The sequence below is a fragment of the Scophthalmus maximus genome, chromosome 14 (genome assembly GCF_022379125.1).
Source record: "Scophthalmus maximus strain ysfricsl-2021 chromosome 14, ASM2237912v1, whole genome shotgun sequence".
Taxonomy (NCBI): domain Eukaryota; kingdom Metazoa; phylum Chordata; class Actinopteri; order Pleuronectiformes; family Scophthalmidae; genus Scophthalmus; species Scophthalmus maximus.
In genome coordinates this window covers 8,993,079-9,015,000 of record NC_061528.1, presented here as the reverse complement: position 1 = coordinate 9,015,000, position 21,922 = coordinate 8,993,079, and the positions used below count along the sequence as shown (strand labels likewise).

The 21,922-nt window shown below is 43.0% G+C and overlaps 2 protein-coding genes across 6 annotated transcripts; one reads left to right on the top strand and one right to left on the bottom strand.

Annotated features, from left to right (window-relative positions):
- Positions 1–912: 912 nt before the first annotated feature.
- glra2 (glycine receptor, alpha 2) lies at positions 913–12,753 on the top strand. Its single transcript, XM_035604772.2, has 9 exons — positions 913–1,639; positions 2,111–2,232; positions 4,393–4,460; positions 6,147–6,370; positions 7,621–7,703; positions 7,797–7,934; positions 8,066–8,280; positions 9,916–10,065; positions 11,090–12,753. Exons 1-9 carry the CDS (start codon positions 1,554–1,556, stop codon positions 11,369–11,371), a joined length of 1,368 nt encoding a protein of 455 aa, XP_035460665.1. The 5' UTR covers positions 913–1,553; the 3' UTR covers positions 11,372–12,753.
- fancb (FA complementation group B) lies at positions 8,009–21,840 on the bottom strand. Of its 5 annotated transcripts, XR_004784427.2 has the most exons (11): positions 20,607–21,840; positions 20,359–20,514; positions 20,145–20,234; positions 19,724–19,852; positions 18,833–19,005; positions 17,827–18,239; positions 17,501–17,741; positions 16,663–16,739; positions 15,126–15,243; positions 13,711–13,805; positions 9,882–10,035 (listed from the first exon to the last, which is right to left on the bottom strand). XR_004784427.2 is itself a non-coding variant. In XM_035604768.2 (9 exons), the coding sequence occupies exons 1-9, from the start codon at positions 21,522–21,524 to the stop codon at positions 15,203–15,205; spliced, it is 2,238 nt and encodes a 745-aa protein (XP_035460661.1). In that variant the 5' UTR covers positions 21,525–21,840; the 3' UTR covers positions 12,236–15,202. The 5 variants fall into 5 exon arrangements, 2 of the variants coding, with proteins under 2 accessions (XP_035460661.1, XP_035460660.1); XR_004784426.2 differs by having other exon boundaries at positions 8,009–10,035; positions 13,711–15,243; XR_004784428.2 differs by lacking the exon at positions 9,882–10,035 and having other exon boundaries at positions 12,236–13,805.
- Between the last annotated feature and the right edge of the window lie 82 nt (positions 21,841–21,922).

Sequence of the window (21,922 nt, the reverse complement as noted above, 5' to 3'; positions counted from 1 at the left end):
CTTGTAATTTGGACCTCAGCATTACGTGTGGGGGTGGGGACACACTATGACTCGACTCCGTGGCTGAGACGGGTCAAGATCCCCTGCAAACTGGTCAGGAAACCAAGTGTCAGACTAAAGCGTGATATGGCCCCGGAGCATGTCACAGCACTGAGAGTAATCTCTCGGCGGCTGCAGTTTTCGCCTGATGTGAATGAAATACTTTTCTTTGCCTCACCAAGTTTAGCCGGTTCCTCCGCAGCACATGCCTGTGTGCTCGCGTGGAATGAGTCATTCATGCCTCACAGCCCACTCACATCCCCACACTGCCAGGTCCCCAGCTTCTGTATGGATAGCAGGAGCGTATATACATTCATATTGAATGATAATTATTAGAGCTCTGTGTGCTGGCCTACTAAACCTACCAACCCTCCACCCTCCTGGGCTTCAGCCAGCCTGTAGTACACTCCCTGCTGTCTCTGTCTGTGACTCCGTCTGTCTGTCAGCTCTCCCCTGTCTCGCTCTGGGAGGCCAACCTTTCAGCATTTCCAATGATGTGCCTCGGAAAAATCTGTTTCCAGGGCAACCGGGGTACCAAATAGTCCCCCGGCGGCTTCTCGCTGGTGCGTCCTTTGTTTACACTTTTCATATCTCGGTGAGGATGCTCTAAACAGACAACCATGGGGACCTAAAAAATAATTTAAAAAAGCACATTGTGTGAAATATACAGCCAAGGGTGATGCCACAGCAAAACGGTCCATCAGCATCCGTCTGTTCTCCTGATCTCAGCATCCCTGAATTAATATAGTCAACTGATGGGTGATGTTAGTATTTGCACTCGAGGGTATAGATATTTTAGGGGTCTACCCCCCACATTATCAATAGCCCCTATAATATCATGTTCTTTATTACATCACCGGAACACATGGACATTTCCTAAAAGCCACGTTGATCCTGGTGCTTCGCTCTGGGAGTTTCCAAATCGAGCAGATTTCCTGAGTCCAACCATTTACTACATGTGTTTGAACATGTTTCTGTAAAATGACCTCTCTCGTTTCATTGGACTTGAAAACCAACTCACGTCCTCCACTTTTAAGCCCCTCGCGCTTGCGCGTAACGGAACCGGGAGCTGTCTAAGTGCTGAAAGGAGAAAAGGGCGTTCCTCTGGCCATTCCTCAACTGGAGACGGTGGCGCACCTGCCAAAGGTTTCACTTCGGACGCGGCAACACGCTCCGGCGGGGCGCCCATCGCAGAGGGAGCTCACGAGTCTGATTCCAGCGCCGGAGCAGAGAGCCGCCGAGGGGATGCGCTTCGGAGTTTCACCCTCTCCACGTCTGACCAGCGCAGGACCGATGTCTCCTCACGCCTGCGCTCCGACAAATGTGTCCCTGGGAGTCAGAGTTTCACGAAACTAAACTATGATCTGTGGCCGCGGTGGGGAATGTCTCCTGTATCTCTGTGTGACACAAGAACACCCGAACGCCCACGACCTGGTCCGGAGGAACGCGCTCTCCCTATTTGGATTATGTCTCTGACCAATGTGAACATATGGAAGAAATAGAAAAGTGAGCACATGGGGAAACCACCGGGAATGAATCGCTCCTTCGTCAGGGTTGTGGTCGCTTTATTCACGTATTTCATGGAGACTAACGACTTTAGGTAAGGCGATTTATTTAACAATATAATATATTGAAAACGATATATATTTCTGAGGTGTTTGATGCCATAATCAAGAACACAAAATAAAATGCATGGTGACTTTTTTTCTTCTTCACTGACTAAGTTGGTAATTGTCGAAGTGCCACTTTGATTTGGATCAACTGAAGTTCTTTTTTATGTTCAACAATTTAAAACTGTTTTTGTGATAATCCCTCTGTCTTTAAAATTTAAATTCACAATGTACCTATGGGGAATTTTTTGCCTGTAGTGCAATGACTTGTATATCGACAATTGCGCACGTGATGGTCTTATATTCTTTTACCCCTGCGCCATCACCAAGATGCCCACGACGCCGGATTCTCTCCAGATTAATCTGATTCGCGTTTGCGCTTTTACGCGTTTTCTGCTCTCCGTGTGTGTGTGTGTGTGTGTGTGTGTGTGTGTGTGTGCGTGTGTGTGCTTGTGTTCCAGAGTTGTGGATGCAAAGGAGCACGACTCCAGATCATCCTCCAACATGTCTCCATCAGACTTTCTGGACTCACTCATGGGTCGCACGTCTGGGTATGATGCACGAATAAGACCGAATTTTAAAGGTGTGTTTATCCTCATATCATAGTGTTTTTCGAAATCTTCACACACACACACACACACACACACACACGCGCACACACACACGCACACGCACATACACACACACACACACACAGACACACACACACACACTGAGTCTCATCTTGCCCCCGCACCTCATTTGGTAAACATATGATAATACACATGGACTATATTTTTCTTTTTTGCATTTCCATCCCCCTCAAATGTAACCAGGAGCACCACTGACATTCTCACTTATCAGGAGCTCCCTTGCTGTTATCTGCTGAGAAGATACTGAGCTGCCAGTCCTTTGATAAGAACAATCAATCACTCCAGTTGACAGTAACACGATTGTCCTGGCTTGAATTAAATCACAAACCAAACCCTCATTACAACATTGCACGCTTGTTTTCATTTTGTCAAATCATTGGGCGATATCCATTAAATAATAATTTGGGGGGGAAAAGGAAGGAGACGTGCTCTTGTAAATATCACAGTGTCAGACCGGTATACTTGCAGCAGACAGGGATGCCACCGTGACAGGCCAAATGATGGATGGTGCCCCCCCGTGGCATGGCTGCAGGCCACTGACTTCCTCTGTTGTTGTCGCCGTTGCTGTGATGCATGGAGACAAACGCGGCGTCTGTCACTGGAACAGAGCTGAGCGAGGAGAGGCCGGACCGCCGCCGGGGCTCGGGCCAACTTCAGGCCGGGTGCGAGGCGGGTGGACGGGCTGGGATCTGTTGGGGTTCGGGGGATTCCAGGAGTTGAAGCGATCCAGACAGCACATCACAGGGATGGATTAGCAGGATTCAGAAATCCATGGCTCAGATCGTTCCCATCTATCTAGGAGAAAAGGAAAAATGTTGACGAGATTGCTGAATTGGAAACGAGATGTGAAGAGCACGGGCGGCTTTAAACCAGTTGGCATTTTCAGGGGACGGATGAAGTGTGGGCAACTGTATCTATCTAATAAGGAGAGAAAAAGCATCATAAGCTTCATTTCAATGCAGCTGGTTATATTCATATTATTTGTGCAGTGTCTCATTCGTAAATCTAGCACCCTTCAGCAAGAAAACAAACACTTTTGCACGAGCCCCGACGACTTCTGTTGTGAACCTGCCCGTCACACTTTGAAGAGAGCGTTGAACTGTATTTCTGAAGGCTGACCTAGATTCCATTGCTGAGTTTGTTGAGAGGTGCACGGTGCTGCTTTATTTATTATTATTTCCCTGATTCTGCTGTTAAATGTGTAGCCACCTGACAACAAACTGAGGCAAACATTATTAATATAAGTGGCCTGAAATATTGATGAAGAGAGCCCAGGGCAAGGGCACGAGGAAAAGGCGTACAACTTCACTCATCAGAGAGAGGGAGAATTTTTTTTTATTGCTGTGACTTTAAATGATATTACCTACCAAGCCTCTGAAAGACAGATTTCTGTTCATGTCATTCAGGAGCAAAAACGACACTACTCATTATTTGTACTCACGGTGTTGGATGGATAATGCCCTGATTTTATATCAGAATTAATAAATCACTGTGGGGCTAAAACAGATTTTATAGTAGATCAATGTGTTGATTACTTAAAAAAATATATATTTATAACAAAAATGTGAAATATTTGTACAAAACAAATACCTGTTCCTTTTTTCCCCACAAGTTCCATTTGACACATTCAAATTTCTTTTTTCTTTTATAACTGATGAACCAGACGTCTACAATATTTAGTTTGATGTCACAGAAGCTTAAACAAATAACCTCATATTCACATTTGAGAAACAGGATCCAGTGACTTTTTGACTTAAATAATTCTGTAAATGATTAATCCTAACCATTAAAATAGTGGCCAAAATGTTTTATTGTCTTCAACAAATCGCTTATTTGGCTAATTGTTGCAGCTCCACACATTGTTTGTGTATGTGCATGCATTTGTCTGTGTGTGTGCATGTCCTTGATGAAATGGTTTAAGGAATTCTTCTTCCCCCTGTCATGTCGTTGTCATTCCATTTCACAGGTTCCCCCGTAAACGTTACATGCAATATTTTTATCAACAGTTTCGGCTCTGTCACAGAGACGACCATGGTGAGTGTCCTCTGGCTTTTTGTCTGACTTCTGCCCTGTGCCATGTGTCAATGTGTTATCTGTCCCTCAACCTGCAGGTCCACCAGTTAATGTTACCTGCAACATATTTATCAACAGCTTTGGTTCTATAGCAGAAACTACAATGGTGAGTTGAGCGTTGTGCCTGGACTTGTTTCTAAAGCTGTGACCCCTGCTCTGGAGTTAAGAGTGAATCATCCCGTCTTTTTTTTTCTTTTTCCAACCAACCTTTTCATGTATTTGTGCTACAGTACGTCTTTCTATTCATAAAAACAACTTGTTTTTTTCCCCATTAAGGAGTCTATTGGCGGGTCCATGAGAACACACAGAAATGATAAATCACATATGTGTTATGAATATTGGTTTCATGACAGTCCAGGTTCTATAATTCATTCACCTTCTAGAAAGTCACTTTAATTGCAGTCAATAACTGTGGTTTAAACTAAGCTCATCTATATTGCATGAAGGGTGCGAGCGTCCAACTGCTAAAGGGGGTTAAAAATATAAAACCTGCGAGGCTGCACGGAAAACTCATCATGATCATAGGATTCATAATGAGTGATAATAACTATTTAGATCATGAATGGAGGGTGATAATTTCTGTCGGGGCAGGGGCTCATGAGATTGCCATGGGATTACACGGCTTTGGAAACACATGCAAAATAACCTATTTGGAGCCGCCAATATGCTGATGATATGTCAAACAACATAAGGGCTCCTCATCATCATGACATATCAATTACTCTGAGCAACTCAGCTCGGTGACATTCAGTCTGCTACTATCTGTCAGTTTTCCTCATCAGCCACCACATCTTACAAATGCATCATTTAGCCTCTGTAATGGCTATTTAGGTTGTGATTATTTTGAAAAGTTATTAAATGGTCAATGTTTTGCAAACTCACCTTGCATCAATTGATGATCATCAAAGCAAACACGTGCGACATTAAAAAAATTACATAGGCACCGTAATGTTATTACTGCTACACTGACTTATATAGATTTTTCCCAGATGTGCATTGGTATTCATTTTTTTCATCATCCATTTTATTATGTGTCACATGTTTTTGACGATAGTTTTTGACAATATGTGGTACTACTTGTGTAATACTGTGTTAACTCTCCTGAGGTCAAAGTTAAAAATTACTAGGTGCGAAATATACTTTATTCTTTGAGCATTACATTATTAAGTATATAATATAGCTGTATTACTTTTGTGTGAGCATCACTAAGTACACAAGTGGAGATAATGTACTTTACATAATGTTGTAAAATGAATCTATGAAAAATGCATAATACTTGTTATACTTGATCATGTTTTGTATCTAAAACCTTAATTTACAAAACAATACCTGTCATGTAAATGTAGTGGAGGGAAAAGTGGCATGAAATAGAGTGATTTCCATCAGTGATGCAGTGAAGTAGAAATATTAAGTAGCATGAAATAGAAATACCTAAGCAAAGTATAAATACTGCACTGAGATACAGGGCTTGGATGAATGTACTTAGTTACTTTCTATTATTTGATTAAATACAGTACACAATTGGTGTTTTTTACTGTTAAGGAATCTGTATAGCTGCTTACTTGTTCTATTAATGAATTATGATTCCATGATAGTTATATTTTTGTGTATTAGAATAATCATGACGGTGTGGGTTTGACATCGCAATTGTCCTACTTACCTCGTCAAAATGAGGGTTATATAATGATAAAAACTGATACTGATGACTGATGCTCCATCGCCAGCATGTCTTCTCATAACCCCCCAAACGCTGCAAATGCAAAATATGCAAAGCCGCTTGTCATCTCTGCAGGATTACAGGGTGAACATCTTCCTGCGGCAGAAGTGGAATGACCCTCGGCTGGCGTACAGTAAATACCCCGACTCCTCCCTCGACCTGGACCCATCCATGTTGGACTCCATATGGAAGCCGGACCTTTTCTTTGCCAATGAGAAAGGAGCCAACTTCCACGACGTCACCACTGACAACAAGCTGCTGCGGATCTTCAAGGATGGGACTGTCCTCTACAGCATCAGGTGACGTTCTGGACGCGTTGCTATGAGCAACAGAGTTGAAAATTACTACAATGTTGATAATCAATTCATTAGTCAAGAAAAAAGAATGGTGAAAAAACAAAAATGTTTTTGTTCTAGATTTTTGAATCTACAAGCTAAAGCTTTTGGACTCTCAGTTGGACAAAAACTGACGTATTAAGACCTCACCGGGGGCTCTGGGAAATTTTTGGAATTTTGATTAACTAAGAGAATAATCAATGGATTAGTGAAGAATAAAAAGTATTTTTTTTGCAAACCTAGTTTCGACCATTTGGCTTTGTAGTACAGTAACAGAAGTAGAAATCAGTGCTGAGCGAAAGATGATAATGCAGAGAAGCTGAATCTCTGCTGCATAGATCACCCCAGGACATGTTCACTTATTGCTTTTCCTACATTTCCTCTCAAACATCAAAGACTGTCAATCTACCGCTTTAAATGGATTCTATCGCATTATGATCACTCTTTGAAATGGCACATACATGTGCAGTGTAGATTTTTTTAATAAAGGAACACTGATTGCAAGAGGGCGAGCTAATCCCTCGGGCATTGTTGAGAGTGCATAGCAAAGACAGAACTAAAAGCGAGATGGGGAAAGAAGTGAATCTTTCTACACGTTGGTCTCTCAGCACAGAATATTTTGGACTGCATAAAACGTAGTGGAGAAACTCATGTTTCACTCAGGATGGACAACATTTCAAATGCCTCTCAGCTCAAGCGTTGTGCACAAATCTGTACAAGACATGAAAAATATGTTTCATTTCATTTCAATACAACTTCAATCACACACACAGCATTCAATTTTCTCTGGAACGAAGCGACCTGCAGAGGATCGATTTCGAGTCCATTTTTTCGGAGCAGCTCGAGGCCGAGCGGAGCGCAGGTGTGGAGGCAGAGTGGGTCAGCGGGAGAGATGAGCGCTGGTTAGCCACTCCCCATTTATGAGAGAAATGACACAGTGGTTAGACCGCGGACCGCGATGCATCAAAGAGACAATAAGTTGCAGTAATGAAAGTGTGATAGGAACCTGCTGAAGGGAATCCTGCACCGTGTGGCAGAGGCTGTCACACAGGAGCCAGAAGCGCACGATGCCGAGACAGATTAACTGTAATTTTCAAGCAAATCATTTTCAATTGATTTGATGACTCAGCCTTTCAAAGTAAAATCATTTCTATCAGAAGCAAATCATTAGTCGTGTCATCTGTATCTTACTTTGACTTTGTCCCGCACCGTAGGTTGACTCTCATCCTGTCTTGCCCGATGGATCTGAAGAACTTTCCCATGGATACCCAGACTTGTACGATGCAACTGGAAAGTTGTAAGGACGGACTCTTGCTTTGCCGCCCCTCTCTGCAATGAGCGTCGGAGGATTTTTCTAAGTGTTGATTCACGTGTTCTCCTCCGTCTCCAGTTGGCTACACCATGAACGACTTGGTCTTCGAGTGGCTGGAGAACGGTGCGGTGCAGGTGTCAGACGGGCTCACGCTGCCCCAGTTTATCATGAGGGAAGAAAAGGAGCTGGGATACTGCACCAAACACTACAACACTGGTCAGAGGACACACACACACACACACACACCCCACATGTATTACCCCACCCCCTAATCACAAGTGTAATCTGAACCCTAGTTTATATTTCATACAGCCAAAATTCTCATGTGGTGTGTTTGTGTTAAACAGGAAAATTCACCTGTATTGAAGTGAAATTCCACCTGGAGCGCCAGATGGGCTACTACCTGATCCAGATGTACATCCCCTCCCTCCTGATCGTCATCCTGTCCTGGGTGTCTTTTTGGATCAATATGGACGCGGCTCCTGCCAGAGTGGCACTGGGCATCACCACTGTGCTTACCATGACCACGCAAAGCTCCGGCTCCAGAGCTTCTCTTCCAAAGGTAAACCTCAGCCTCCTCTGGTAAAAACATGTTGAAACAAGACTGAAATAAACGCATGCAGGCACAGCAGGTATTATATGGTATATGTTTACGTATTGTTATACAGATTCAAATCGTGTTAGGTAAGTCAGATGTTACGTAGCTAAAGTTAAAGGTTCTTGCAAACCATTTTTAATATCACTGATTTATTACCAATTGGAATTTGAAGTGTGTAAAGTTTTGGCATTAATCAAAACATCTTGGCCAGATCATATTACATTATTTGACATAGGCTAAAAAATTTAAAGTAGCTAGGATAAAGTTTAAATCCGTTTCTGTGACTTTGGTTGGGGTTAGCATTATGCAGCTAAAGATTCTAACACCGAGAACTCAAACTGTGAGATTAAGGAAGGCATCTGATCATAGTTTATTGGAGTCAGGGGGTTTATGCTTAATATATGTAGCCATTGGGACATAAATACCCAGGGGTACTCTGAAACATGCGTAATCGATGTACCTGTGAAATTTCTATCAGAGCTAGAATAGGACGTATGTGGTACTCTCTCCAATTGCATAAGCCAAGCAGCAATATTTACGTGTTGTATTAGTCAGAGGACAGATTCATATCTCAGGTAAGCATAAAGACAAACAAGTAGACAAAATCTCATCCTAAACCACAAACAAATCAAAACCGCGAAAAGATACTTAAACTGTTGACTTACCTTCCATCAGACACAGTTTACCTCATTCACACACTATATGTGTGAAAGCCATTGTAATGCAGAGGATAACAACGCCTCGACCGGCCGTCTCTTTTCCCCTGATTGATGTAATTCACAGCATCCGCCATTTCTGTCACACAATGAATTTGCTTTCGTCTGAAGAATGTATACATTACCATCCGCGGCGGCAGTCTGCGCGCTCCCCTTATTTCCAATCAGGGCAAATTGCTATGCACATATCTCCTGAAGGGCACTACAGGCACCGAGAGTCCGATCTCGATTGATCAGTCACTCTCTGCGCATCAGAACTAAGGCCTCAGCCACGACAGAGATTTCGCACATAGAAGACACGTATACGCTGATAAATATTTAAAGAGCATCCTGCGAGCACCTCGATTCGGGGGAAAACAATAACTCGATAGGCCTTTAAAAGCTCCTCAAAAAGCTGAGCTGTTTTCTCCACATGCTAATCAGCTGTCACGGAGATGCGAGGTCACACCGAGGAGTAGAGCAACTGCTTTCAACTTCATCCTCACTTTCTCAAAAGGAAACAGATCAAAACCAGTGCTCAAGGTACAAACTAATGCCACACTTCTCTTTCTAGAGGCAATTAAAGCAGCAATTATTTCCTTCTGTTGATGGCCGTGCAATCGCTGACATGGCCGGCAGCCCTGACGCCCCCTCTAATTATAGTCGTGTAGCAGTCACAGTTAACTGATATAATGAGCAAAATAAAGGGGAGGAAACAGGAAGAATAATTAAGTGCAGGTCACCTGGTGGATCTAACAGATCTAGGATTCAAAAATAATTCAGAAAGGTTAAAAAAAAATAATACAGCATTTCAAGTCAAAGCACAAATTTCTATTACATTTGAGCAGGAGATGTTGTTACCTTGGGTTGATCTGACAAAGGGAACTCTGTTTTTCTCCCCCAGGTTTCTTACGTGAAAGCCATCGACATCTGGATGGCTGTGTGTCTGCTCTTTGTATTTGCTGCACTGCTAGAATATGCCGGGGTCAATTTTGTCTCCAGGCAACAGAAAGAGTTCCTCCGCCTGAGGCGAAGACAAAGGAAGAATCAAAAGGTAGGCTTTCAGCGTCTTTTAAAGACTAATGTTGCATATTCAAACTTTTCCAGCCACAATGAAGGGTGTGGCTCTAGAGATAAAATATCTTGTCTACTATTTTTGTTACTATTGTCTGTTAAATTTCTATAAAATCACCCAGAAGATGAATCTTAATGACTCTGGCGATGGTTCCTGAAGCAATATCGACAGGTCTTGATCTTGATGAACTGGCGCAAAATAATTTTGTAACAGACATTCATGCCTCTCAGATGACGATCCTTGTGTTTCAGTGACTGGTAATCCATTGGATAGCTTGCCATTATTTGATACAAACATTTGTGTACACTTGGGGATGAACTGTCAAGTAAAAGTGTAAATTTAATCTATATAGACCAAAATAACATATTTGCCCCAAGGGTCTTTACTTCATACAACAATGTCTATCCTTGGGCCCTTGAGTAAGGATAAATTTCCGCAGTAGACGAGTGTACAGAACAGATTAAAATAATATTAGTCACAATGAGGAAAATCAGGAACCCAATAAACTGTAATAACTTTGGTGATTCTCTAACAACATGATCAAAAAAAACCATTAATAACAATTGAGACATCAACCTGCTCACACTCTTAACTAAAACTCTTTAAAAAAGTGTAACATGAAGATTATTACCCTGGATTAACATTTATCCCCTGAGCAATCATCCTAGGTGCATGAAGTTATCTTGAGGATTATTATTATATTTTGCCATAATTAAAAGCGTTTGAATTATCTCATGATTGATGTCCATGTATAGTCAGCGAACGACAGCAGCACTGAGCCTGGGTGACTGTGACTCAGGAGGGAGAGCAGGTTGCCCAGTAACTGCAGATTTGACTGAATCCTGAAGTCGCTGTGTGAACGGGCGAATGAGAGGCTAATTGGAAGGGGACTGAAATACGTGGAGTCTATGTACCATATGGAAGTAAATCATAAACTGAGCAGTTGTCTGTTGAAAAGGGACCAACTGTTCACTCTGTCCACATGTGGTGTTGTTATTTTCAGGATGAGGACATGCGTGAGGGCCGCTTCAGCTTCGCTGGCTACAACATGAGTCAGTGTCTGCCAACGAAGGACGGCTCAGCTGTTAAGAACGCTGCCCCGGCTCCGAACCCTCAACCGTTAGTCCCGAAAGACATAGACACCATGAAGAAGAAGTTTGTGGACAGAGCCAAGAGGATAGACACAATCTCCAGGGCTGCCTTTCCTCTGGCCTTCCTCATCTTCAACATCTTCTACTGGGTCACCTACAAGATCATCAGGCACGAGGACATCCACCAGAAGTGAAAGACTTCACCCACTGACAAATAATATTTGATTTCTCAGATTGAGAAATGCTTGGAAAAGCACAGCGGGATGAGATGAGAGACTGTGCATTGAGAGGCACCATGGTGACGATGGCGGTGTTCTTTCAGGGATAATGTCTAATGATCATGCATCACACGGTAATGCTCATGTTCTGATAACGTGAAGAGCGTTTGAGACTCAGATGCTGTTTTGTCGTTGTACTGCTGCATAATATTCCCTAAAGAACCTGGGGGGGAAGGGTTTTAACTCAAGGCTTAGTAACATGCTGGAGAAAACGGACCAAACTTTTATGAATCAGTTCTTTTTTGGGATCTGTAAAAACAAGGCAAAAAACCCCCCCAACATTCCACGGATTGAATGGATTTGTAAACGTACGGTAGCTTAGTCACACCGTCAGGATTTTTTTGGTGATTGCAAAAGGGAGTCTTTCTTAACTAAAGCCTGTTTTAAAGTGTACTATTGTGACGGCACTTCCTCTTGGGTTTGTACAAAAATACATCAGCAAACGTCTAAAACATACAGATGGGAAGCACAGGCATTTTTCAGCAGCGCATGTCTCGGGCATGAGCATGAACAAAGCAGATGGAAATCTTGAATTGGATAGTGCATTTTTATGAAATACCTGAGGCCTTAGATATCAAAAGATTTGGTGAGAAGAACCACTATGGTTCTCTATTTTTTCAAGCATCTTCTCTCGTGTTGTGGTAAATCAGAGCCGAATTCACCGGAACAGGTTTTTCTACCTGTGGCCACACACTCAAAGGTTCTTTCTTGTGGTTTCATTTTTTCTCCAAATGTATTATAAATCACATCCATGGACAAATGATGTCACCGCCAGTCAAATTCAGATGTTTTCAGAGTAATTTATTAAACAAACTGTCATATGTTTTCACAGGCTGGGTTCATGAGGTGTAATGTGAGGTATAATTTTGAGCGTGAGTGTCTATGTAAGCCCACAAACTGTGAACACGCACTGCGTTACTCAATGTCGTCATACGCCCATGTCCACATGAATTCATTTATATTCCAGGTAAATACTCCAGGTATCCTAGGTATGGTTTTAGAGTTTCAGATATGTTTTTGTAGGTTTAGTCTGATTAGTTATTGTAATGGAGAAAAAGTTATGTTTACATATATGTATATATTTAAATATATATATAAAGCTTTCTGTATACTTCTTCAACCTCTGATGTGGACAGTTTCCCTTCACTTGGTGTGTTTGTTGCTGGAATGTGACGTGTGAAAGATTGAACAGTGAAGGACATATCTGCATAACATTCATAAGTAAAGAGCAGCTAATGGTCCTTGCAGTCCAAGTTATTTATTGGCCTGTACATCAATAAAATTGACTGTGCACCATATTTACTTTATTTCTACTTCTCTTGTCGTGTGAAAAGTGAAAAGACAAGGCTATGTGTAATATTACCATGCATTAGTTGATCAATTTAAGCCCCATATTGCTTTCCTACTCATCAACAAAATTAAGAGATGTGGAGGCCTTTCAAGAAAAAATAAAACCCCAAACAGAGCAAGTCGAGCACACGCACATGAAAATGCTTTTTGCGCCCGATTACAGATCAGATCAAAGAAAATGACAAACAGAGTCTCTGCTCCCAACCAAGCCCATAAGTCAGGGGGATGACACATGACACGGAGCGCTGGGTGGCCTGGGTTGACACAGATATGATCTGACAGTGGGTTTCTATTAATGCATGATAATGGAGTCCGCACTGCAGTGCTGAGATTCCATCAATCGGGAGTCACCGACCAGTGTAACACTGGCCTGGTGTTCACATACCGAACGAGAGTAGAGGACCATTATTCTTAGACTGTTCCGACCTGTTGTTATTGCACGTGAGCTCAGACAAACTTAAATATATCATCCTTACAGATGCAGGAGTGACCACATAGGCTCTCGATATAGAGATGGATATTCAGAAATTACATTATCCTAGCAATAATGCTGTTCATTACCATACTGTGGGTATTGCCAGGATCCATCAGCCTTTATTTGTTTTAAAGATGAATGCATGGCCTGTGGTAGGGCTTATAGAGAAGGCTGCATGAATAATCCAACTGCCTTTTTTTTGTTTAAACGCTCCAGACACAGGGATTATAAACTAATCAATAAAACTAATCCTCACATGGAAATACCATCAATTGCGCCAACACGGCCTCACACACAACGATCAATTATTTTTTTTCTGTTTTAATATGCAGGGGTGCAATAGTCTATATGCAATCAAATCTAGAGTGGCTTCTTATGAAAGGAACATTATTTGTAGTTTATAATGGTGTTTAGGAGCGAAACAACTTACCCCCATTCATTAAGGTTTGGGGAGGCTGCTTCGAGGGGACTGAGAGAAATCAGGGTTGCCATAGCAACTGGAGGCAGTTGATAGGGCCGATGTGACTGGAAAAGCAGGAACATTAATGAAGTTAAGAACACTGGTGTATGGTTTTGGCATTTTTAACATAAATATTGCACTTCATCAAAAATGAATTTCTTCTGTGGGTTATAATTTGATGATTATGCTTCCACAATGTTTTTCAAACTACACAACAGGCACCATGTGTTTGTAAAGAGGTCAGGGAAGCCTCATGTGTCTATGAAGTCACACTAAGAACTGTATGCTACATGGGTTAATAAAACCTCAGAGGCCATTTTTGAAACGAGGCAGCATCTGAAAACCACAACTTCGGTGCAACTAAACCATCTCCATGACAACTGAGCTGAACTATCTGCAGATGGAAGTCGGATGCGGTTGAAAGCTTATGAAACAAAGTGAGTGGACTTTATGTTGAGCATCGACATGGTAAAATCTGGTTAAACCTTAGAAGCCAAGCATTTCTAATAGGAATAATGAATTTGTGTGTACTGTTTTGTGCAGTATTATGCCCTTTTATGCAAAAGATACAATCCAAGTTGAATAATTTAAATAGGGATAAGGACTTTCTCTCTTTGAACCAGGGTTGCATCACATGGAGGGGGTCTGGGTATATAGAATTATGTTTATGGCTGTATTGCATGTGGTCTGTACACTACATTATGTTGTAGATATAATCAATGTCCTCCTCTGTTTGGTTGACCCACTGAGTTCCAGAGTCCAGAGGAGAGGAAACCCTCTAACCCCAATTAATATCAGTCAACTGCAGGCTGAGACCAGACCATCATATACAGAATCAATACAAACATGGCTCAGTATGACTCAAATTAATGACATATTATCAAAGACACAAGCGGTGATTCAATTGCAAACAAAAGGGTCAACCTATTTAGAATACCACTAAATTTAACTTAAGTTAAGAAAAGGCACAAAATGCTGAGTTTTTATCTCCAACATTATACCAAATACCTTATGTTATATTTAATAAAAAACGGCAGAAATAAGCTTCCATACTTTAGTGATATGTTGACAGCTGGCATCCACAAATGTGTACACAAGAAATCTGCCCGATGTCAATTTTCCTAAAAATCATATTGACAGGTGAGATGAGGTGGAGTTTTTTACATGTCTGAGATGTTTCAGAACAACATCGTTATTAATCTATCACGCTGTCACTGTCCATCAAGGTGAGGGGGCTTCAGCAGAGGGCAGAGACCCTGCGGCTTACTTCCACCACTCAGAGTTAATAGAACTTCACAGGCAATAATGGGACGACAAAACATATATTCTACTCTGGGTGGCAGTCGGGGGCTCTGAGGGAACACCGATAGAGATTCATCTTTCACCTGTGATCTACAGTGCTTCGCCACAGGCCATTTACTGGTGTTATTTACTGTACAGGATTCACAATTCTTCTTCGTCGCTAGCAGGGACAGAGGTGAGTGACTGAGGGGAGGTTTTTATCTGTGTGAGAGGATGAAAAGAAAAAGGTATTAAGTGTCAGCTCGCATGGAGGCTGGAGTTGAGTTGTTTGAATACAAAAGCCAGAGATAACCGCAAAGAGGTGGTTTATTTTCATTCTAATACTTAAAAAAAAAGGATATTTCTTTTATAGTGTTTCATAATTTCAAAGCAGCATTACTATAATTAAATAACATGCTCGGAACAGCTCATGAAAATACATCAATCTGAAGTGATTATGTTAGAGCTTTGTTTAGGGGGAGTCGTGTGGCAGTTGTTAATGAGGCAGAGATATTAAAAAGTGTAAGAGTGGGAGTGGATCTCTCCTCGGAATGACGGAGCAGATCCTGGAGGAAACAAATGCACGTTCGTTTATCAGCCCCCTCTGAGATAAGGAAAAAAAAAAAAAACACTCAGCCAATTCAGTAAACACTACTGGTCAAGCTCACACAGACTTGATGTTTCCAGCAGAGACTTGTCCTTTAAAGTAGGATTTGATGTTTGCTTGGGCGAATGGCTTTTTCACTAACAGCACTGATGGCCTGTGCAGCCTTAAAGGCGAAAACAGCAACCGAGGACTGTTGTCTTCACATCGTTTCGCAGGAAAAATAACTGAACCATGAGAGGAAATACAGGCAAAAAGCTTTTAGTCGACCATCGCGAGTGAGTAAATGCATAACCCCTAGTTCTACTGTCACGTGGTTTCTTTATTCATAACACAGACTGTTCCTCGCTCTCGGATGCAAGTGCTAACCCCACTGAAGAGCGCAGAGCAGCAACAAACAGATGTAAAGGAGCATTTTTTAAACACAGGGGGTCTAGAGGGACATGAGAAGAGGAATAAGCTGATCAGAGTTGGTGTTGCATCAGTATCAGATTAAAGCTGTGAACCCAGGAGGTGATCCGAGGGAAAGAGGCAGGGGGTCCGTACAGCAACGGAGACACAAAAGATATGAACCCCAAGGGTCAGTCTGACAGCACGCACACACACACTCTTGGTAGGGATGAAAAGTTATTCCCCCGTCAAGATTAAGTGCTTGAAGAGGAAACACAGATTATCAATGGGATTGGCAGCAACAACAACAACGGCAGGATGTCAGTGGGGCATAGTTCTCTGCATTTCTAAGAGAGCTGCCAAATCTCCATCGAGCTGGACTCTGAACACGCTTTGGGTCAGTTTACGATACCGCCCCACATCCACCAGGGGGCTCAACCTCATCCTACTCCGCTCCACGTCCCGCTGCCAGGCCTCCCTACACCTCTGGAGCCCCTCTACGGAACCCGTCTCATCATGTCCGGTGTTCCTCCTCTTCTCATCCTCCTCTTTTTCAGACAGGAGCAATGACACACACTCTCCGAGGGACACCGCCTCTTTTTCCAACGCCAAAGAAAACGCGTGCGCTGCCCCCGGCCCCCTTGTACCTTTGACAGGCTGGACAGAGCAGGACACGGGCAGGTACGCCAAGAGAGAGTCCAGGAACTTAAGCATCTGTAACTGGCTGCAAGGGGACAACAGAGACAGGACGTGCATGTTATGAAATTATATATTTTGTATTAAAAGTTTCTTTGTGTCTATATAAAATTTGTCATTTATCCACTATCATCACATCTACCTGATCACTGGTAATTTGCTGGATTTAGAATTTTGTGCTCTGGTTGTCAGAGAACTGAATCACTTTGAACCTCACGTTCAGTGGAAAATATCACATTGACATGTTTCCTAGTCATCTTCAAAGTCTTGTCAACTTTCAATCCATTATTATAAATTGAACAGTTCCCACTTCTTTTTTTTTTTAAGAAAAAGCTTTCTTTGCTAAATTGAATGAAACAGAATTATTTAAAGGAGTCCCTGGTGTTACTGAATGAACCAATTCACTGATGAGTTATATTCAAGTTTGTAAAAGAATAGAAGAACTTTTTCTTTATACAACCGTCTATCAAAAATAGTAGAATCTCACATTTCAAACTATGCACACTGAAGGAAGCTTTTCATACACAAATCATCTTAAGAAATACAAATACGGTGATCCAGATACACACAATGCATTTTGGCAAGTATCGCTAACGGTAAACAGAGACTTTCTTTGTTTGAAAACAAAGAAAACAAAGAAAATTTCACAATTTCACCGTTAAGATAAAAAATACATTATTTTAATTCCTGAACTGATAATATGATTAAGGCCAAAACTCAACAACACCTACGACTCTGAGGTCAGTAATGCTGCCGTCTTTCTGCTATCTGTGAATTGATATGATTTACCTGGAGTGGACAGATAGTTCCCCCTGGAAAGGAGTTATCTGACGCCAGCCTAGCAGGATGAGAGCAGATGGTCCAGCGGAATCGAAAAGTAGATACTGAGGGCTCACGTCTACCCTTTTACAACCCACTATTTTCTGAATCCAGCCATCTATGTCTCCTAAGCTGTGGTCAGGAGAGTCTATGTGGAAGACCCAGCGATCCAGCACAGTCAACAAACACAGCAAGTCCTCTTTAACCTCATCTGGGCACAAAAAGAAGACGATAATGAACATCCACTAGTGTAGATATGTAAGAAAATCTCAAGTAAAGGCATCTGTGATTTTTACCTGTTTTAAGTTTGGGGTTTTTCAGCAATTGGGTTTGGAAATCGCTGCGGATGTCTACAGCAACTTGACCACAGTGCAGGACAACCGGTGTTGGGCTGCTCAGGAGAGAAAAAGCATCTTGTCTCTGGACGTAATGGAGCATGACGCGGCACTTGACACAGCCAGAGTTCAACAGAGGAGTCAGCCTGGACACGGCAGTCACAGCCATTCTGCATGTGTTGAGATCATTGGGTGTGCTGGCGATGCGCTGCCTGCACCTTTTGGCTGCGGGCTCTGGTAAGGTGGAGGCAGAGGAGGAGGATGACGGGCAGGGTGTGGGGAGCCACAACACTTGGCTCTGGGTCTGGATGACCGCGGGCGTTGAGCTCTGGCCCGTCTCTGTCAGGATGGATAAGCTCACACTGGCCACTGGTCTGGAACAAAAATAACACATCACTAGCAATCAGATATCACATGGACAGAGGGTCACTCATCAGGCTGCAAATCAGATACAAAACCACAGACCGTGTGTGTGCCCGTGTGTGTGTGTGTGTCTGTGAACTAATTAACAAGAGCTCCAATCAAAACAGCAATATACAGGCTCTTGAGGCAGTCGTGCCAGAAGTTGTACTCCTCCACATGTGGTTAATTAAAAAAAAAGAAAAAGAAACTGTAACAGGTGGATCCGATAGCTTCTAGTTCCCACAGAAGGAGCTTGTTGCCATGGTGACCACCTAATGGCCATGCATCTGGCTTGTGGAATTCGTATAAAGTTTGAGGGCAATCAAAGAGGGGAAAGGACTTTCTCAATTCATGCAATTCGTGAAAACGAGCAAAAATTCGGACAAATCTAATCGGGCAGCGACGATCGGGCGTGACGGCTGGTCAGCAGCACTGTAGTGTCACGTTCAAGGGCTCACATCTAAGCAGGCCGATGCAACACTGCATTCGGCTCACAATCAGTACACACAGAAAAACATACACACTTCATTTCAATTTGAAACAAAAAAACAACAATCATGTTTACACAGAGCTGTCGATCATCAGTATCACTCCCACAACTATTCGGTCCTCTGCGATGCGATGCCACAGCTTGTCAATTTGAGGATTCGAAGACACTGCCGGCATGTCTTGCGTCTTGTCATCCGAGGCCTCATCGTTCGACTCATCATCAGAGTCCCACAGAGCGCTGAGGCCTTCCTGGACAGGGAGTGCAAAGACTATGATCAGCAATGACAAGTGTGTGTAGCAGCACTGAGAGCAATAGTGGTTTCTGTCCTTAAAGGACCAAAAAAAGTGCTATTGAATTGTAGTTTCGCACGGAGATATTAGCTTTTCAGATAAATTTGTTTAGGGCCATGTTTGCTGTGGGTGTTTATTATATCAACAAGCACGAGCCTTTCAAGGTAAGGGTTATGACTACATCACGATGCAGCAACATTAATTAGGAAAGCGTTGAAATTTCAAAATGTCGCAATGAGGCATCCCAGTAAGAGACAAGGAAACGTTTGTGGCAGTTGTCTTTTCATTGCCAACATTTGGTCTTGCTTCTTCAACGCCTGTGGCAGCATTAGCAACGCAGCCTGAGCGCCTCATGTGATGTGTCATGTGAAACATGACAACTTATCAAAATGAGTACTGGAGCGAAATCTAACAAACTGTTGAGGGTTGGGGGGGCAGTGATACGTCTCAGTGCTTCAAGGAAATATGGTTTATATCCTTAAAGAGCAATAATCTAATTGACAAGTATTTAATAATTTAAATGTGATGCAGACGGTTCATTGTCACAAGAGCAGATAAAATCAGAATTACACTTTATTTGTCTCAGTATTAGAAGAGCGGAGGAAAAAACATCATGCTGAACAACACATTGTTTTACATGATGTCGTGGTTGTGCATTTTCTCACATGAACATTACCTGCTCAGGCGGTGTGAGAACAAGTTCTCTCCCCGAGGAAACATCATTGAGTGCTTGGACCGACTGCTGTACAACTCGGTCCTTCACTCTCACTTCTCTCTGAAGCTCCTGAAGCACGGTCAGTCCACTCTAAACGACAGGTCAGGTTTCACTCACAATAACCACTGTTTGAACATATTTTCATTTTCTGATGAAGACGATATATACATCTCTACGTTGTGACAAATATACGTAAAAAGATGACAGTGTTCAATAAAATGAAGAGTTCAAGTGTACATCATTTACAACACAATTTGGCTATTTTTCAATTAAACCAATCTGATCGTATCATCAGGATACAATTACGCAAGAAAAATGATTATTACGATAGTGAATGAAAGACTTGGTGCAGCCACTTGAGTAACAGATTATAAATGTTCACCTGTAGTCTGGACTCCAAGGCTTGAAGAGTGAGAAGGTTGTTCTCTGGCAGGGGAGAAGTTTGCTTGGGTGCTGCAGTATCCTGTCCGTGCTGAAAACATTTAAATGAGTCAAGCTGATCTCTGTCTGGGAAAACACATGTAACTAAGAAACAGCATTCTCTAGTTTAGTTCATCACAAGTAAAAATATGTATGTATACAAATTTTTCTCTTACAGAATATGAAATACCACAGAGGTCAGTGATAAGGAAGTGATCCAGTGGCAGCCCTTTTACACCTCCATCCCTAAAAAACAACAGGATCTGGTCTGTTCCACATCCCAGGAAGTCATCCACGTGGACGGAGCTGACACCTGACCAGCAGGAGGCTATCTGGAGAAGAGAGTTTGGCAAAGAAGGCTTATGAAAATGTCAATAACTGACATTTAGGGGTACTATAGCTTTACAAACTGTTCCATAGATACCTGAAATGTTTCCTTCCATACGGCACAAACATGCCCCTGGTGAAAGGATATGACAAACAGGAAGCCATTCCTTCCAGTGTTGGCCAACTGAATGTCTTCAGGCAACTGGAAGGGGAGCGGGCACGTGTCTTTTACATTTCCATTCTGGAAATAGACGAGTTGCTGATGCGAGGTCGCTGCGACCGCAGCGACTTTCAGCGCACCGTCCTCTTTGTCAGCTGAGAGCACCAACATGCACCGTGTGATGCCAACGTAGGGGAGAGGTAAAACCACAGAGCCGTCGAAGGCTTGTCCACTCTCAACCATGTAGCCCAGTACTCGGCTTGTGGTCTGATCCTCGCATTCATTGTGCAGGCCAAGAACAAACACCTGTCCTCTGTGGAGGGGCAGCTCTCCAAAGACACAGTGGGACAACGGGAGGGGGATCTGCCTCTGCCTCACCTCTCCTGCCTGCAGAGATGTGTAGAAGACATGGCCAGCATGACTCCACAGCACCGTGGGGCCGCGGAGGACGGAGCCCTTCATTTCATACGGCAGTGTGAACTCAAAGCAGGGCTCCAGTCGGTTGGAGCGGCTCAGTGTGAGCAGACTGTACCGGAAGCTGGCTCCCTTCTCACTCCTCCGCGTCACTAGGACGCACGGCGTGGTGACTCTCCTCTGAACGTCCACGGCACATTTACATCTGATGTCCACGTGAGCGGATGTTTTCATGCCGCCGATGGCAACTGCCCGGGGCGCCGCCTTCAGGAACCTGCAGCTCGCCCGTTCAAACGAGGCATGGCCGTGGCTAATTGACTCACCTCTGTCGCCGTCTTTGGCGCATGACGCCGGTGTGTGGTTAAATACGATTATCTTTCCACTCAGGGAGAGAAGGTGGGGATTTCGATACAGCTCTTCCGAGTGCGATCCCTCCATCATGCGACGGAGAAACACATGTTGGTTAAAAAGTCTGCTCCCTGCGCACTGACAGCCTCAGTTGACGTTATTGCTGCGTTGGGTGCCGTCACTTTCATGGCAAAACTGTCATCAGTGTGTACAAACGGACACCGGGTCGCTAGATTTGCCTGCGAATGAAAAGTGTGGCTGTACTCAACGTGCCATGCCGGCTGCTTGTTTACCTCCAGCCGCGCGCCGACTGAAAAGCAGCACTTCCTGTCAGGTGCATTGTGGGTAACCAGTGATAAACAAAAAGTGAGTTGACGACATTAAGCCAACAAAGTTCAGCTCGTCGGGTCTTGTATCATAACGAATCACGCGCACGATTGATTAGATACGCCGTTTATATCTCACCTTATCTTAAAAGCCGAACCCAGACG

Coding starts and splice junctions, on each gene's coding strand:
- glra2 (XM_035604772.2), top strand. CDS start 1,554: ATGGGGAAACCACCGGGAATGAATCGCTCCTTCGTCAGGGTTGTGGTC. Junction 2,233..4,392: donor AATAAGACCGAATTTTAAAG/GTGTGTTTATCC, acceptor CTCAACCTGCAG/GTCCACCAGTTAATGTTACC. Junction 6,371..7,620: donor ACTGTCCTCTACAGCATCAG/GTGACGTTCTGG, acceptor CCCGCACCGTAG/GTTGACTCTCATCCTGTCTT.
- fancb (XM_035604767.2), bottom strand. CDS start 21,524: ATGATGGAGGGATCGCACTCGGAAGAGCTGTATCGAAATCCCCACCTT. Junction 20,515..20,606: donor TATGGAAGGAAACATTTCAG/GTATCTATGGAA, acceptor TCTCTTCTCCAG/ATAGCCTCCTGCTGGTCAGG. Junction 17,742..17,826: donor AAACCCCAAACTTAAAACAG/GTAAAAATCACA, acceptor TTTTGTGCCCAG/ATGAGGTTAAAGAGGACTTG.